General features: G+C 44.1%; 1 protein-coding gene across 2 annotated transcripts in view; it reads left to right on the forward strand.

Moving 5' to 3' along the window:
• slc8a1a (solute carrier family 8 member 1a) overlaps positions 1 to 16,666 on the forward strand; it is a 19,969-nt gene extending 3,303 nt beyond the window's left edge. For both annotated transcript variants that reach the window (XM_031879876.1, XM_031879877.1), the window contains exons 2-10: positions 945 to 2,757; positions 7,721 to 7,827; positions 11,161 to 11,181; positions 11,337 to 11,354; positions 13,020 to 13,088; positions 13,536 to 13,663; positions 13,817 to 13,916; positions 14,011 to 14,280; positions 14,761 to 16,666. In XM_031879876.1, the coding sequence (XP_031735736.1) occupies positions 945 to 2,757; positions 7,721 to 7,827; positions 11,161 to 11,181; positions 11,337 to 11,354; positions 13,020 to 13,088; positions 13,536 to 13,663; positions 13,817 to 13,916; positions 14,011 to 14,280; positions 14,761 to 15,137 (2,903 nt within the window). In that variant the 3' untranslated portion in view covers positions 15,138 to 16,666. The remainder of the gene's footprint in view (positions 1 to 944; positions 2,758 to 7,720; positions 7,828 to 11,160; positions 11,182 to 11,336; positions 11,355 to 13,019; positions 13,089 to 13,535; positions 13,664 to 13,816; positions 13,917 to 14,010; positions 14,281 to 14,760) is intronic.
• The last annotated feature ends 1,152 nt before the right edge of the window (positions 16,667 to 17,818 follow it).

Here is a 17,818-nt window from a genome sequence, read left to right on the forward strand (position 1 = left end):
AGAGAGAGAGAGAGAGAGAGAGACAGAGAGAGAGAGAGAGAGAGAGACAGAGAGAGAGAGAGAGAGACAGAGACAGAGAGAGACAGAAGAAGGCAGAGTGGGGTCCTCAGTGGGACTGCAGCAGACAGCAGTGTGGTGGTTTGGTGGTTTTATGTTTTTTTGGTTCAGTGGTCTGGTGGTTTAGTGGTTTAGTGGTTTGGTGGTTTAGTGGTTTAGTGGTTTGGTGGTTTGGTGGTTTGGTGGTTTAGTGGTTTGGTGGTTTGGTGGTTTGGTGGTTTAGTGGTTTGGTGGTCTGGTGGTTTAGTGGTTTAGTGGTTTGGTGGTTTGGTGGTTTGTTGGTTTAGTGGTTTCTGACAGCCTTCTGTTGTTTTTCTGAAGACGCTTTATTGGTGTTTCTGCCTCCACGAGGAAAACTCTTCTCGTTTCTTTGAGTTTCTGTCAGAGACTGAAACTGTTTGGTAGGTTTCTCCTTTACACAGTTCTGTGCTTTATATACATGTGTAACTGTATTATTGTATAGTACTGCAATAGAGCAGGCAGTACAGCACTACATTTTATATAATACTACAGTATGGCACGGTGCTATGTTATAGTGGTGTTAGAATATTATTGGTCCATAAAACAGTGTTTAGTGTCCTTAAAAATGTATGAGTCAAAGAAAAAAGTAGTTTTTAATTTAATTGTCAATTGTCTTTGTTTTGTCAAGAACTGATCATAACTTCTAAATACTTCTACAAAACTACCTTTGTGTAGTTATTAGTCAGTTACTGTTCATGTTTGGAGAAAGATTGAAGAACATCTTGTGTTAAAATCACGTCACGTGAACATTCACAACTGTTTGTCTCTGTGATTCAGGAGAAGGGAAGTCGAGAAGTCGTCCATTCAAACCAGTTTCAAACATGATCCGACAGAAAGGCACTAAAATCTCCTTCTGTGTCTTGCAGGTTTAAGCTCAACGGTCACCATGAGCCGATCCGGGACCTCGTCACGGTTCTCCACGTATCAGCTGCTTTTCCTGTCGATCATCATCTCATCTGAACTTCCAGATTCTGTGGCCGGAGGCTCCGCTCTGACCCTCACGTCCAACGACACGCTCAGCAACCACACCACCAAATGTGGAGGAGGCAGCGTCTGCGTTGAAGGCGTCATCCTGCCTGTGTGGAAGCCAGAAAACCCGGCCTTCACCGACCGCCTCGCCAGGGCCACTGTCTACTTTGTGGGGTTGGCATACATGTTCTTGGGCGTCTCCATCATCGCTGACCGCTTTATGGCGTCCATCGAGGTCATCACCTCCCAGGAGAGACAGATCACCATCAAGAAGCCCAACGGTGAGAAGATCACCACGACGGTGCGCATCTGGAACGAGACGGTGTCCAACCTGACCCTGATGGCGCTGGGTTCCTCCGCCCCAGAAATCCTCCTGTCGGTCGTGGAGGTTTGTGGTCACAACTTTAACGCCGGCCAGCTGGGCCCCAACACCATCGTAGGAAGTGCCGCCTTCAACATGTTTGTCATCATTGGCCTTTGTGTGTCCGTCATTCCTGAAGGAGAAACCAGAAAGGTGAAGCACCTCAGGGTGTTCTTCGTCACCGCCACCTGGAGCGTCTTTGCATACATCTGGCTTTACCTGATCCTGGCCGTCTTTTCTCCAGGCGTTGTTGAGATATGGGAGGGTCTGGTCACGCTCTTCTTCTTCCCCATTTGTGTTGGATTCGCTTACGTGGCCGACCGCAGACTCCTTTTCTACAAATACATGCACAAACGATACAGAGCAGGGAAGCACAAAGGAATGATCATCGAAACAGAGGGAGAACCAGAGCTTCCCTCAAAGGTCGACATCGAAATGGACGGGAAAATGCTGAATTCCGACGGACGGGACACAGGGTTTGATTTTAAGGAGCTGGATGAGGAAGAGGCCCGCAGAGAGGTGGCCAGGATCCTGAAGGAGCTGAAACAGAAACATCCCGAGAAGGAGATGGAGCAGTTGATGGAGCTCGCCAATTATCAAGTTTTAAGCCAGCAGCAGAAGAGTCGGGCTTTCTACCGCTGTCAGGCCACTAGGATCATGACGGGAGCAGGAAATATCCTGAAGAAGCATGCCGCCGACCAAGCCAAGAGAGCCACCCAGCACGACATCTGCTCCGAGGTTTCAGCGAACGACTTTTCCTCTAAGGTGTTCTTCGACCCCGGTACCTACCAGTGTCTGGAGAACTGCGGCACTGTAGCCCTGAACGTTGTGCGCCATGGTGGAGACCTAACGAGCACAGTCTCCGTGGATTACCGGACTGAAGACGGCACCGCAAACGCCGGCTCAGATTACCAGTTCACTGAAGGAACTATCGTGTTCAAACCAGGCGAGACCGAAAAGCAACTCCGCATTGACATAATTGACGATGATATCTTTGAGGAAGATGAGCATTTCCTGGTTCACCTCAGCAATGTGAAGGTCATATCAGAGGGCGCCGGCTCAGACGAGCGCGAGGCAAACCACGTGGACGCCCTCGCAAGTTTGGGTCTGCCGTGCTCGGCCACCGTCACCATCTTTGATGACGACCACGCAGGGATCTTTACGTTTGAGGAGCCGGCGGTGACCGTGAGCGAGAGCGTCGGGATGATAGAGGTGAAGGTGATCCGGACCTCGGGAGCTCGCGGCGTCGTGATGGTGCCGTACAAAACCATGGAGGGGACGGCTAAAGGAGGCGGCGAGGACTTTGAGGACACACATGGAGTTCTGGAGTTCGAGAACGATGAGATCTTGTAAGTACAAATCTTCTGTGTCAGTTCTCTGCAAGGGGTCTTGGGTTTTCGAGTCTTTATGTCAAAACAAACTTTTAAATGTTAAGATTATTTCTGACTGTATTGATTACTGTTTGATGACTGATGGTTCTTTGTCTGTGAGGGGACGTTTAGACAAAGGGTCCTGAGTTAAGGAATTAGGCAGATGAAGCGGGTCAATGTGTCAGAGAAGGTTAAACATGCGCTGATGAGTTCACACGGAGCTCATGGACGTTAACGTGGGTGGGACCAAGGTGGACCTCAATGTATTATTCTCTCAATCAACATTTGCTTGACATTGCTTGTTAAATGTCTCTCGTGGACGTTCTGATGATTTGAACACTTTTTTTGACCAACCAGCCCTTCAGCTGCACAAACTGTCTTCAGTGGATGATTCTCCAAAACCTCACATTGTATTAAACAAAAAGGCTCACATGGGCAAAGCAATGTGCAACGACATGAATGAGTATTACTGTGTGGTTGAAGTTAGAAATATCATGGCTACAGTTTAAAAACACCGACACAAATCGCTCAATTTTGAGACGTGCTGCACAAATCCACCTTTCCACCTTACTGCGTACAGTACTGAGGGAGGCTCCATTCATGACCTGAGAATGCTGTAAGTTACTATGTTAGCCGTCATTTAGCGCCCACTATGCAAACTTTAGTAGTGCATGTTTTTACCTGTTATCCATCTTTAAGGTATTTCAATATTCCTTCAAATTTCCACAACTTACTCGCGACGATAAAACCAACGTCCAGTGTTCTCCGGTTGAATGCTGGTTTATCAGCAGACATGTTTCTGGTCATGTAAATACCTCTGAAGATGTAAACTGTTGGTGGAAACAGTTATAAAGATAACATTTAGATTTGCAGCCATGAGATATGATCCAGACATCCATTTGGTCCTCAGAAGATGAATCCTACTGATCCTCTAACTGTTCATCAGGTCAAATATCTTTATTTATTTAGTGCTATATAAAGATGACCAACGTTTTTATGATTTTTATCAATATTCAAAACGATCAGGGGACAAACCTTTAATGTAAAAAGACATCTTATGTCCTTCCCCACTGATCCCTCACTGCCTGGTGGAAACAGAGACAACAGGGCCTGAAGCACCAATAATGTCAATGTGATCCAATACTTTCAGTGTACCTGATATGTTATTACCATTTTTTCATCCATAATGTACCTTTCAGCTGTCAAACATTTTAACATAGAGGAAAAGATTTTCAGGCAGTATTGAACAAAATGGTCCCAAAATGTCTTTCAGCGATTGTTGTCGATGGATTGAAGTGCAGGTGATTGGCTAACACACAAACACAAACACACAAACACAAACACAAACACAAACACACACACACACACACACACACACACACACACACATACACATACACACACACACACGGTGTGATGTCACAGGTCTGCAGAGGTACAGGTACTTGCAAAGATCTGTTTTTTTTGTGTCGCTTTTTTCCTGCAGACTGATCTGGTGATCTGTGGTTACACGGATGTGGATGAATTTCTGGACACTTTTTCGGTTTTCTAATCAATCAATACTCATCGATTCTCAGACTCCTAATTTATGGTGTATAAGTACATTTTTGTTTACCAGTATTTTTCTCGCTCTCTCATGTTTTTTGAGTATAAATGTGGTAAAATTCTGGTTTAAATCGGGAACTTTGCAATCAAAGAATCATAGAAAAGTCAGAATCTGAACATTTGGTGTCTTCACTAGAAGTGTTGTGGTAAGCAGCAGCAGCTGTATGATGGTCGGTATTGAACAGGAGCTCCTCCTGAACACGATCATGTGACTCGGCCTCAGGCTTACATGCCTCTCAGACTCTTTCCACGTCTGCCGGCAGCAGGAATGAAATGACAACACGTTTATTTCCAGAGCGTAAACACGGCCGCTGGCTGCGAAGGCGGCGGGAAATGAAATGGAAAAGGTGGCAAGCTCCTCTCGTTGTTTCAGTTTATTAATGAGGAAGCTGCCCTGCATTTACCCTGCTGAGCCTTATATAGAGCCTTCAGGTTACAGGTCAATGCTGCGGACCAGTCACCAGCTCACATCTATTTATTTTGGTGGGGGGGGGGTTATCAACCAGTGAACAGGAAGTGACCATATCTGGACTGAGGAGGAGTGACATAGAGACGCCGTATACGTCTCTGGTAGAGACCTGTCAATCACTGTGTAGCCCCGCCCTAAAGCATCCCCTGCTTTATGGTCTGTTTGACTCTAAATGGACCATAATGTACTAAATGAACATCATGCTGTATTGAAGAAGACTTGAAACTAGAGATTGAGACCATAAACTCATGTTTACAATGTTTACTGAGGTAATAAATCAAGAGAGAAATATTCTTCATCTATTCTTCATCCAGCTTCACACAGACGATGAATCTCACGGTGAGCAGCGGCGTCACAATGTCTTCAGTTTGATCCACAATCACAGAGCAACGTATCCTGGTTTCACTTATTATTACTTTAAAAATACTTTTTATACTTCGTCCGTTTTCAATCATCAGTTTCCTTTTCTAGTCAGAACGACGGAGAGAGAAAGAAAGATGCAGAGCTGACCCCCGAGGTGCAGAACTTTATCTAAACATGACAGAGTTTAGCATCCAGAAGTGTCTGGAGACGCTGAGTCTCTGTGAGCTCCACTGCTTCTACATTGAGGCTCATGTCGGCATCGTTCCTCATTTACATAAGAGACGAGAGACGCTCAGTTAAAGGAACATTTCAACCTCACAGCTTTCTTTGTGTCGTGTTTGTGCAGGTTCAGCTTCTGCAAACAACCTTCAACCCTCGATGTTGAGTCAATGACTGAATTGACTGAATGAGTGGAGCGCTCCTTTAGTCTTTACCTAACGTGTTGTTGGATGTTTGTTGACCTGCAGTCGTCTCTATTCTCCGGTGAGTGTGAGTGGTTTCCAGCTCGGTGTCTCACGTGTCCTCTGTCGTGCTGCCGCTGTGTTGGCCAGATAAACATCACGCAGCTCTCTTCCTTATTAGGCCCGCCTGTGTGGAGCAGCAGCAGGATCCTGCTCATCGTCCAGCACTCGCCCCATAAAGCAGACAGATGAGTGCAGCCGCTTCCTCTCACAGAGGGAGGTGACCTCCGACCTCTCGCTCTCTATTTCAGCCTGTTGGAGAACCGAGAGGGAGCGAGTAACACTGCAGACTTACTGTTGAACTCTAGCTTTACTAATCAGTATTCTTATAGTAACGGCTCACTGGTGTAGTAAAGAGTTTTAGCCTCTTTTAGAAACTATTTTGGCTAATTTCTCCCTCAATAATTGATTTGCATTTGAATGCTTTTATTGTCTCCAGGTCAGTTCTTGTTTCTGCTGTGATACAGAATACACACGAGTATCAATGAAACACTATTAGTAGTTAGTAGTACTTTATACACAAAGTCAAGTAAAAGACGTTTTGTCTCTTACAGCGTCACATACAGATATGAAACATATCATGTTAGTTTGTCCAGAACTCTGTGGCCTGAAAGAAACACCTCGTACTGAAATAAATCAAAGTACTCTGAACGGGTATCAGCCAGTTATACTGAGAGAAGTATAAGTACCACTGGAACATGTTCTTCATCACTTTAATCATCCTTCAGTCTGTGAAAGCTAAACATCAGCTAACGTTAGCTAACGTTTAACTTTAACATGAAGCATAAATCCACTTTAAATGTAATTGTTATTATAATACAGAGGCCATTGTATCACAGTTATTATTAGTCATCAAAAACAAAACTTTTATGTTTACTGTAGATTTAACTTTGATATTATTCTGTAACAATGTGAAGATATAAAAAACAAATGTTCTCCTTTATTTTAAAAAGATTACAGCTGATACAAACATTTATTAGAACCAGGACACATTCAAATATATGTGATTGTTGTCTATAAATAAAACTTTAACTGCAGGACTTGACTTTCACACTCCATCATATACAGACTCACAGACGGTAAACCTCCAAACTATCAATCTGCTCACATTAAATAAACATGGAAATGCATGAAGGCGGTGTGGAAACACACACACACACACACACACACACACACACACACACACACACAGTGGATGTGTCCAATCAGGGCTGCTGTAGCCTGCAGCCCAGTGAAGCCTCCAAACAAACTTCTAACTGTGTCAGCTGGTTTCTTCATGTTGGGTCACTGAATCTATGGGACCTCAAATCAAACTGGTCTGAACTGGAAGCTCATCACTAGTCTTTAATCAGATCAGCATCTTGGTTTTATATAAAGGATCCATTTGCAGCTGAAACTCACTGCAGAGCACAAAGCGTCAAACATACGATGATGTCGGCATCAAACCACGGAAACGTTGAAAGACAACGCTTTTTGTATTTGGTCAGAGAAAGTTACGTAGTATATCAAGTGACCATTCTTTTAAGTTCTGTTGTCGTTACGCTACGTCGTTACGCTACGTCGTTACGCTACGTCGTTACGCTACGTCGTTACGCTACGTCGTTACGCTACGGCGTTGCGCTACGGCGTTGCGCTACGTCGTTGCGCTACGTCGTTGCGCTACGTCGTTGCGCTACGTCGTTACATTTCATTATCTTTGAACAACTTGAAGTATTTTGTTGTCTCGTTTCACAGCATTAACCCCGTGTTGTGCGTTTCTGCGAGTGTGATCCAAACGGATATGAAACGTATTTATGAAACATATTTTTGGTTCAGAAACGACGACTCTCATCGTATCGGTGGTTTGCAAAAATGTACATTGCCAAGATGTTGTGCTGCTTGGGTTGGAGTTGTGTAAATCACCTTCAAAGTGTTTTTCAGGCTGTTTCCCTGCAGCCTCCAGCTCTGGTCTCTGGCATCTTTCATCACCTTGTTTTCCTCATCATGCCTCAGCCGTCTGCACACTTCTCCTTCTGCAACCTTTCTGTGTTTTTTTCTGTTTCAGCAAAACTATTCAGATCAATATAATTGATGATGAAGAATATGAGAAAAACAAGAACTTCTTCCTAGAGATCGGAGAGCCTCAGCTGCTGGAGATGAGTGAGAGGAAAGGTGGGGGTGTCGCCTTCCCATGCTGTAACCCCGCCCACATCACTAACGACCTGTAACCTCAGTTAATTCAAGCTCACCTCAAGACCTCACAGGGAGAAACATCAGAGATCAATCTATTGTCGATATCTGACGGTTAATGTCACAATGAATTTCATTATCTGTGAATCATCAAGTTTTCTTCAGTATCAAAGAAATCTCTACCGAAGCACAAAACCCATTATCACGAGAAAACCAAAGGTTGTTTCTTGTTATTACGTGTAGCGTTAATCAAAGATCAGCAGTGTCAGTATGCTCAGACGGTATCTTGACAACAGCAGCAACTGATTTAAGCTGAAAAGGATCAAAGAGTTCTGATTATTGATCAGCGAACCAGACGCTTCAGTCACACAGGCAGAGATACCATTCAGATCAGTCCTCGTCACTTAAGGAGAAGAATGTTACTATTTAACGTGGAGCTAACTGTATTCTGGTTAACAGACATGTCTGGTACTGAAGCGGCTACAGTTAAACCCGGAGGAACCACTGAAGCCCGGTTAGCCTGAAGCAGAGCTGTCCAGGCCCCTGTGGTGCTGATCAAGCTTGGACTACTTATCTCCGCCTTTTGTTTTCTCTTTCAGCATAAATGAACCAATTATCACAAGAAGATAACAAAACAGTTAACTTGTGATCTCCAGATAACAGGAGTGAAAAATAATCCTTCCTGGTTACACCTCACAAACAGAAGCAAGACAACTAATACCAGTTACAAAACTATTAACATGAACTTTTATCATAGTTATTGTGTGTGGAAGCCTGTAGACAAAGTAGAAAAGAAAGAATTTCTTTTTTAAAGTTCTTCTAAAACAACTCAAATGCAAATTGAAAACTTATTGTGAAAATAACAAAATAAGTCAAACCGGGCTAAGACAGGTGGCTGCTCCAAGCCTGTAAATGAAGAGAAGATTAAACAAGCAAAATAAATGTTTTATCAGCATCACCTGAAGCTCTGTGATTGGATGTGTCTTACTCAGATGCATCATGGGATCCCAAAACACCTTTACTACTTTCCTCCTTAAAACCTGAGAAACCCAAACAACAGTCTGCGTGACTGCAATCCACCAGGTGTGAGCAGGAACAAGTGTTTCAACCTGATGATTTGGGTGAATTGGCTCTTTAACTTCCTCCCTGCAGGCCAGATGAGGTGAGCTCATCCCTGTTGCCACGGTGTTGCCATGACGACGGAGTCCTGTCAGATTGCATCTGTCGGCGTCTATGAGTGTGTTTGAATGTGTTTGTGAACTAACGCATGACCCCTGACCTCCCCTCCCACTGTACTCTGTCGTCCGCAGGAAGACCATAGCAGTTAGAGTAATTGACCATGACGAGTACGATAAGCAGGCCAACTTCTACATAGAGCTGCAGGAGCCATGTTGGAACCAGAGGAGATGGACAGGTGTGAAGAGACACCTCTGACCTTTCCTTCATCTACCTCGAGGCGCTCTTTTCCTACTTTTGTTCGGTTTTGTCCGGCTGCTGTCGCTGGGCTGCCTCCTCCTTCACCACCCGTCCTGAATGTTATCAGCCGATTGAATGAGCTTCATCAGTGGTCATCATCACCATGGTTCTACTGCCTCAGAGGGGCCAAACTGAAGCTGCGTTTAGAAACTGAAATAAAACAAATGTAGGTTTAGGCAACAAAACTCCTCAGCTGGGTTTAGGAAAAGATCCTGGTTTGGATTAAGATAAGAACGTTAGCTAAGTACATAAGTCATGTAACAAAAGTAAGTTGTCTTTTGGTTTCACACGGGACACTGACAGCTGTCTCGTGGTCAAAGTCCTGTGTCGGTTAGACCTCGTCCATCCAACCCGTCCTCCATGTAGAATTTGTGCTACGTCACCTGACTCCCTGCTTTGCTTCCGTCATAATCACTTCGGCCACTAGAGGTCGGCGTCGTCTTCTTGCATTTTTATCGGTGATCAATCGTGATTGGAGGATAACGGTCTGCTGAACCTACTAGCAGGTGCAGCAGCCCCCTTCTAACTCATATCTACGAGGCTGAAAACAAACATTCATTTCGGGTGATTACATTGGAAACGTGCATCACAATGCCATCAGCTGAGCCCTGTTGGTTTTAGAATCAGGCTGGTTAGCACTAGTTTGGACTGGTCAAGATTAACTATGACAAGTAACCAGTCAAGAGAACTTTAGTTAGGAGTGTTGACAGGACAGGTTAGAATGGGACTAGAGTGGTCTAGTGTGGACTGGTTGGGACTGAGCGCGAGAACTACAACTGGCGTTAGAATAAAATAGTTGTCTAAGGTGTTGGTGGGTTAGAACTAGTTAGGAATAGTTGGGGCATGGTGGGACTAGTTAGGGCAGGTTAGAACAGGTCTGGACTGGTTGAGACTGATTGAGTGCTAGGGACTAGTTTGGAGTAGTTGGGAACAGGTGAGAAATGGCTTGGAAAGGTTAGGAATGAGAAAGACATGTTGGGACTGGTTAGGACAGGAAGGGGTACTTTCAACTTGTTGGGATGTGGTGGGACACTCAATGGCAGGTCAAAAAAACTGGGACTGTCCGACAGTTAGGACTAGTTAGAACTAGTGTGGGAAGATTGGAATAAGTTGGATTGATTGGACTGGTTGGACTGGTTGGATCGGTTGGGTAAGGGGACTGGTCAGAACTGATTAGGACATACTGGGAGGGGTAGGGACAGGATGGGGTGCTTTCCACTGGTTGGGTCACTGAGGGACAGAGAGGTCTGGACAAGTTCTGACCAGTTGGGACTGGTTAGGACAGAATGAGAATGACAAGAACAGAGTACGACATTGTTGGTCCTGGCTGGGACAGATTAGCATATACTTGGGAGAAATTAGGACTGTGTGGACATGACGGTTTTGGACACGCTGGAACAGGTTAGGACCAGTCTGGACTGGTTTGGTCAAGTTAGAACGAGTATAGACATGTCTGGAGAGGTTTGAATATGTTATATGACAGGTGAGGACAGGTGAGCTTGCGGTCTGTTTGTCCCTGTCTCAGTAAACCTGCCTGTGTGTGCTTTCCCTTAAACACTGACATAGAACTCCTACTGACATGGAAACAGGAAACGTTTGAACACAGTGATGCACTTTCATGTTGTGAGGAGTGAAGTTCTTCATGCGTGAATCCTTCATCTGGACTTGAACGTGGTCCTGCCATCATACTCTCAGTCAGATCAGGACCGAATCATGTTCAGCTGAAACTAAACTCTCCATCTTCAGAAGATCTGAGCTCCTCTTTTTTAACTTCTTCTTTCTTGTTTTCCTGCTTCTTTTTTCTCTCTGATTTCGTCTCTCTCTGTTTCTTCTCTTCAGCTGTGCTGCTTCAGGAAGTCGGTAAGCTGCTCTAATGTTTCCTTTTCTGTCCTGCTGTTTGCCTCATTCATCATATCTCTGAAATACAGTTAGGTTCATTTTAGAATTCAAATGCGGACTGACTCTAAAATCAGAACTAAGTTTGACTTCTTCTTTCATATTTTCTATCCTTTCAGGTGGATTCGTCAAAACAGGTGGGTGAACACGGACACTTTCTCTGCATCGTCTCATTGGTAGTGATATAATACTGGAACACTTCCTGTGAATCTGAGTTCATTTGTCCTGTTTGGCTCCTGGGCAGACAAACAGCTGTATGGTCAGACACCTCTCATCGGTGGAAACGTTAGCGTTAAAGCTTTACAACACTTAAAGCAACAACAGACAATAACAGAGCTGCAGCACTTTAATCTTCATCAGTCTCACAGCATTTCAGGAAATAGTCACGAGATGCAATCTATTGGTTTCAGTTTTTCATGTCCCTCGTAACTCATTTATTTTCAGGACAAAACCACCAGTTAGGATTAAGCAAGAAAACCACAAGTTAGGATTAAGCAAGAAAACCACCAGTTAGGATTAAGCAAGAAAACCACCAGTTAGGATTAAGCAACAAAACCAACAGTTAGGATTAAGCAACAAAACCACCAGTTAGGACTAAGCAACAAAACCAACAGTTAGGTTTAGACAACTAAACCAACAGTTAGGTTTAAGCAACAAAACCACCAGTTAGGATTAAGCAACAAAACCAACAGTTAGGATTAAGCAACAAAACCAACAGTTAGGTTTAGACAACTAAACCAACAGTTAGGTTTAAGCAACAAAACCAACAGTTAGGATTAAGCAACGAAACCACCAGTTAGAATTAAGCAACAAAACCACCAGTTAGGTTTAAGCAACAAAACCAACAGTTAGGTTTAAGCAACAAAACCAACAGTTAGGTTTAGACAACTAAACCAACAGTTAGGTTTAGACAACTAAACCAACAGTTAGGTTTAGGTAATTCTACATTGTGGATGAATTGAAAGCATCCTTCTCAGGAGCTGTGACTCTGTTTTGGATCTTTACTTGAATTGTATAGCAGACTCACTGTTCTCATTCTCTCTACGTTATAAATAAAGTTAAACAAATGTCTGTAGCCTCGTGTCAGTGCAGTCAGATTCTCTGAGCACCACGGTCGTCTTTTCCTTAAGTCCTTAAGAATTCTCCTTCGCATCTTTCCTTGACCTTGTGACGTTTCCATTGAGGTCAAGGAGAAGTGGTTATTGAAAGGACACTAGGATGAGTAACTCAACCTCTGACCTCTTCCACCTATAAGGGCTGAGGGGTACGTTCATTTTATTTTCATAGTTTCAGACAAAACTCCTGTTGTTCATGCCAACATAGTTCTTAGATTTTTGCAAAGCTCATCTCTTCAAGATGTGATTGTGGTTGTTGTTGTTGTGGTTGTTGTTGTTGTTGTGGTTGTGGTTGTTGTTGTGGTTGTTGTGGTTGTTGTTGTGGTGGTTGTTGTGGTGGTTGTTGTGGTTGTTGTGGTTGTTGTTGTGGTTGTGGTTGTTGTTGTGGTTGTGGTTGTTGTGGTTGTTGTTGTGGTTGTTGTTGTGGTGGTTGTTGTGGTGGTTGTTGTGGTTGTTGTTGTGGTTGTTGTGGTTGTTGTTGTGGTTGTGGTTGTTGTGGTTGTTGTTGTGGTGGTTGTTGTTGTGGTTGTTGTGGTTGTTGTTGTGGTTGTTGTTGTGGTTGTGGTTGTGGTTGTGGTTGTGGTTGTTGTTGTGGCTGTTGTTGTGGTTGTTGTGGATGGAGATGGAGATGTGACTTTCTCTGGTTAAGGTTCTGTTTCTGACATCAGTTTGTGGTTACCTGTTAAGGCAGAGACGTCTACAGGAAGGTCCAGGGACGAGACCACCCCGTCCCCTCCACCATTATCAACATCGCAGGTACGTCCGTCTTCATTCACTCACCTCCTCAAATTCATCGGTCCTCCCATCAATCAATCCGTCTATCAGTCCTTCCATCCATTCATCCAGTGTGATTCTTTCTGACAGACTATACAGTGACATTTTAAAATGTTTTGATGGTTTCTGTACTATCACTATTTTATGACAATATTATGCCATATGATGCCTATACCACCCATCATGCATCCTCTCTCTTGCTTTCTCTATCTCTCTCCTTATCTCTCCTTCTCTCTCTCTCTCTCTCACTTTCTCCGTCACTCTCTCCTCCTCTCGCTCTCCTTATCTCTCTTCTTCCCTCTCTCTCTCCTTCTCTCTTTCCTTCTTTCTTTCTCTATCTCTCTTCTTCTTTCTCTTTCTCTCTCTCCTTCTTTCTCTCACTCGCTGTCTCTCTTTACCTCTTTATCTCTCTCTCTCTCTCTCTCTCAGATGAGGGGGGTGAGGAGGTTTTCACCAAGAAGGAGGAGGAGGAGAGGAGGATTGCAGAGATGGGTCGGCCGATGCTGGGCGAGCACATCAAACTGGAGGTCGTCATAGAGGAGTCGTACGAGTTCAAGGTGGGTTGAGTTTCTGTTTCTGTTTCATTACTGATCTTTAGATCGGCGACCAATCTGATGGGAGGATTTGAACAAAGAGGAACATGATCTGACTTGTCATTGCTTGACCTTGGTGATTGACGGTGGAGCTTCCTGTGACCTGCTGTCTTTCAGAGCACCGTGGATAAACTCCTTAAGAAGACCAACCTGGCCCTGGTGATCGGGACGAACAGCTGGAGAGAGCAGTTTGTGGAGGCCATCACAGTCAGCTCTGGTAAGAACTTACCTGAGTCAATCTAATACAACCCGCCCAAGCTTTAAATGTGAATCAGTGTTGAGTCCCGGCTCTGCCTCCCTCTCCTGTCCAGGTGATGATGATGATGAATGCGGCGAGGAGAAGCTGCCCTCCTGTTTTGACTACGTCATGCACTTCCTCACCGTCTTCTGGAAGATTCTGTTTGCCTTAGTTCCTCCCACCGACTATTTCAACGGCTGGGCCTGCTTCGTCGTCTCCATCTCCGTCATCGGCATTCTGACGGCATTCATCGGTGACCTGGCGTCGCATTTCGGCTGCACCGTCGGCCTCAAAGACTCCGTCACTGCTGTGGTGTTCGTAGCTTTGGGCACATCTGTACCAGGTCTGATTCACTTCCGATTACAGTACTTTACATTCATCTGGTTGATGCTGCTGTCCAAAGCGACTTCACAAGATTAGTAAAAAATGGTAGAGTCTGCCAAGCGTCAACCTAACCTTTACGGTAAAAACCAGTTCTGAACTCAAAAATAAACTGATACACTTTGACCACACCCAACATCACAGGTGTGTACAGGTGTGTTTGTTGTACTTGTACCAATACAGAGATGACATGCAGCAACCACTAGATGGCAGTGAAAGCAGGATTATTGGTTTGGGTTTGTTTTCTCTCTTCAGGGGAACTCCACTGGTTTGCATTCACTTCCATAATTGTGAGACAGATTAAACAGAAATTGGTGAATAAATTGAGATATGGTTTTGATATCCTGACGTTTAGTCCCTAGTATGAGTCAAACAGCAGCAGTTAAATCGACTTGATGGATCTCAAACACAGCCGATCATCTCCACTTTCTCTCTCCCTCAGACACCTTTGCCAGTAAGGTGTCAGCCACCCAGGACCAATACGCCGACGCCTCAATCGGTAACGTGACAGGAAGTAACGCTGTCAACGTCTTCCTGGGTATTGGCGTGGCCTGGTCCATCGCTGCCGTCTACCACTACTCCAAGGGTGAGGAGTTCAAGGTTGACCCGGGCACGCTTGCCTTCTCCGTCACACTCTTCACCATCTTTGCCTTCATCTGTATCGCCGTACTCATCTACCGCCGCCGGCCCGAGATCGGTGGGGAGCTCGGCGGACCCAGAGTCCCCAAGGTCCTCACCACCTGCCTGTTCTTCAGCCTGTGGTTAATGTACATTGTCTTCTCCTCGTTGGAGGCCTACTGCCACGTAAAAGGCTTCTGAAAGTTCTGCTTCTGACGGGTCCCCAAAGGTTCTGACAGGTTCTTGATGAACAGTTCTGAGGGATTTCTAAAGGTTCCAACAAGGTTCCTTTGATTTGTGTTATTGGTCTAAAGGTGTGGAAGATATCTAAAGGTTGTAACAGCTTCCTGAGAGTTGATGCATTCCTAAAGCTTCTGAAGTAAATGTTCTGACAGGCTTCTGGAAACCTGGATGAACTCATAATGGTTCCAACAGGTTTTCTGAGGTTTCTAAATGCTAAAAATGTAATTCTTCTGGACTCTTTATATTTCATTTTCTTTAAACGTCTAATAGATTCAAAACAACTTTGATGGCTTTCTACAGATCCTGACGCATTCCTTAAAGTTCCTATAGGTTCCTGCATAATGTCACAGGTTCCTGTCCTTTTCCTAAGGGTTTGAATAAACCTTTAAAGGTTCTGCTGGGTTCTGTCCAGTTTCTATAGTTTCTGTTGTTTGTCTAAGGGTTTAGATAGACGTCTTAATGTTGTAACAGGTTCCTGACAGTTGATGGATTCCTAAAGGTCCCAGTAGGTTCCTGCATATTGTAACAAGCTCCAGGTATTTGTTCAAAGTGTCTGAATAAACCTCTGGATTCTGCTGGGTTCCTGAAGGTTCCTATAATATTATTTATTTGTTAAAACAACATTTGGATATAATTCTAGATCTTGTAGCAGGTTCCTGACAGTAGATTGGTCTCTGAGGGCTCTGCAGGATATTTAACAGTCTAACAGTTGTCTGGGTATTCTGAAAGGTTTCTGAACTCGTCTTGTTTGAACTCATAATAGCTGTTTTGATGATCTGACAGGTCTTTTTGGTCATGTTGACAAATCTCTAATATATTAACTGTAGAGTTCTCTAAAGGTCTAACAGACTAAAAACATCTTTGATGGGGTTCCAAAGCTCCCACTAAAGGTGCCTGACAGATTCTGTGTGTTCTTGAATAATTCATTTCTAAAGGTTGTTGTGGAACCCTGAAACTTCTCTTTGACGTTCTCCGGTGTCTCTTATTGGACTGTTATCCGGCTGCTGAGTGCTGGTAACCTCCAACAATGGACCGTCTTCATCCTCACGTACCTCCCAAACATGTATCATACATTCTTCATCTGTACCTTTGAGCAGTTTAGAACATAGAACATCTACATTTTGTTGTTGAAGGACGTTGAACCGCCGACATAATGAAAGAAGACTTCTAACTAAAACCTGAAAGACTTTTGATGTTAACGGCGACAGGAGCGGCAGTGTTGCACCTCAATGAATATCTGCACAAAATGTTTGAGAAAACATAATTGTGTATGTTTGTGTGTGAGTGTTTGTGAGTGCATACGTAACCTCAAAGAACACGAAGAAGAAGAGACAGCCCTAGTGATGTTCTGTGATGTGATTGGCTGTTTGGAAACAGCGGCTGCCTATTGGATGATGTAAACATGAGGGCTGCTGCATCTTCTCTGACAACAGAATACTTTGTCCTTTCTTCAGATATTAAAGTATAGTGTTGTCTTTCCTCTTGAATGTTTATGTTTCTCCCCTCTGATTGGTCCACAAAAATAGTTTAGTCACACGTTTATTTCAATATGACATATTATACCCGAGGTAGCCAACACGGTGCCCAGCGGGGAACACGTGAGTCACCCGCAAGGCATGTTGTAAAAATAGCACTAGTCCCCATGGAGCTCCGTCTAAACATTTTAGTTGCTGTTCTTTTTTAATCAAAAACGCATTAGTGTAGATTTTAAAATGACAATATTTCTTGTCATAAGAGAGTTGGATACCCCGAGGCGCGCGGCGGACAGCCAGGACGAGTCCGCCGCACCGGACTAGGTTTTCAGGTTCCGCACCCCGTCTTCGGGTCTGTCAGTCATCGGAACAGGCCGCAGGGCAACAACTCGTGGGCGGGGCGGGGGGGGTAGAGGCGAGGCTACGCAGTCCGACCATAGAGGCCCGGACTAGAAGGTTGAACGCGGGCGCCGAAGACGCTCCTCACATATATTGTTATTATTATTATTATTATTATTATTAAAAGGTGATTTGTGCAACTTTGTTATTCAGGAAGTTTGTATCAAACAAGTCCTTCGTGCTACTCGGTACCCTTGAAGTAGCTCTCAGGTTGGTGATGCCTGTACTAAACTATGACTTTATTCATGATATTTTTCGACATACTATACTATGATTATACATATGATATATGTATAGTCACATAGATATATATATATACATACCATACCTTTGCCTTTCATGACTTTTAAATGTAACTCATATTGAAAAATAAATGAAAGGAGACACATTCTGCTCATTTCAGCTTCATTTCTTTATGTTTGGTTTCTAAATGTTTACACGCTTTAATGTTCAAACTACTCATCATCCTAATAAAGCCCAGTGAGTCTCAGATGAGGGACAGTATATTCTAATGAGCCTGCATCTGATTGGCTTGTTTCTGATCCAGGCCGCCCACAACAACTGACTGGGTCGTCTTCTTTCAGTTCTTGTGCTGGTGGACGCTGCAGAACTCTACGATCTGTTATCCATGTGATTGTGAGAGACTTCCTGTTCGTGGGCAGCGTAGTTCTAAAAGTTGGAGCAAGATCATCCCCCAAATAGTCAGACGATTATTAATAATAAGAGTGAAGCGGTGCCTTAATACTGAATATAATGCTGTTGTGCTGC

This window comes from Anarrhichthys ocellatus, unplaced genomic scaffold (genome assembly GCF_004355925.1).
Source record: "Anarrhichthys ocellatus isolate YVR2014 unplaced genomic scaffold, GSC_Weel_1.0 scaffold467, whole genome shotgun sequence".
Classification (NCBI taxonomy): Eukaryota; Metazoa; Chordata; class Actinopteri; order Perciformes; family Anarhichadidae; genus Anarrhichthys; species Anarrhichthys ocellatus.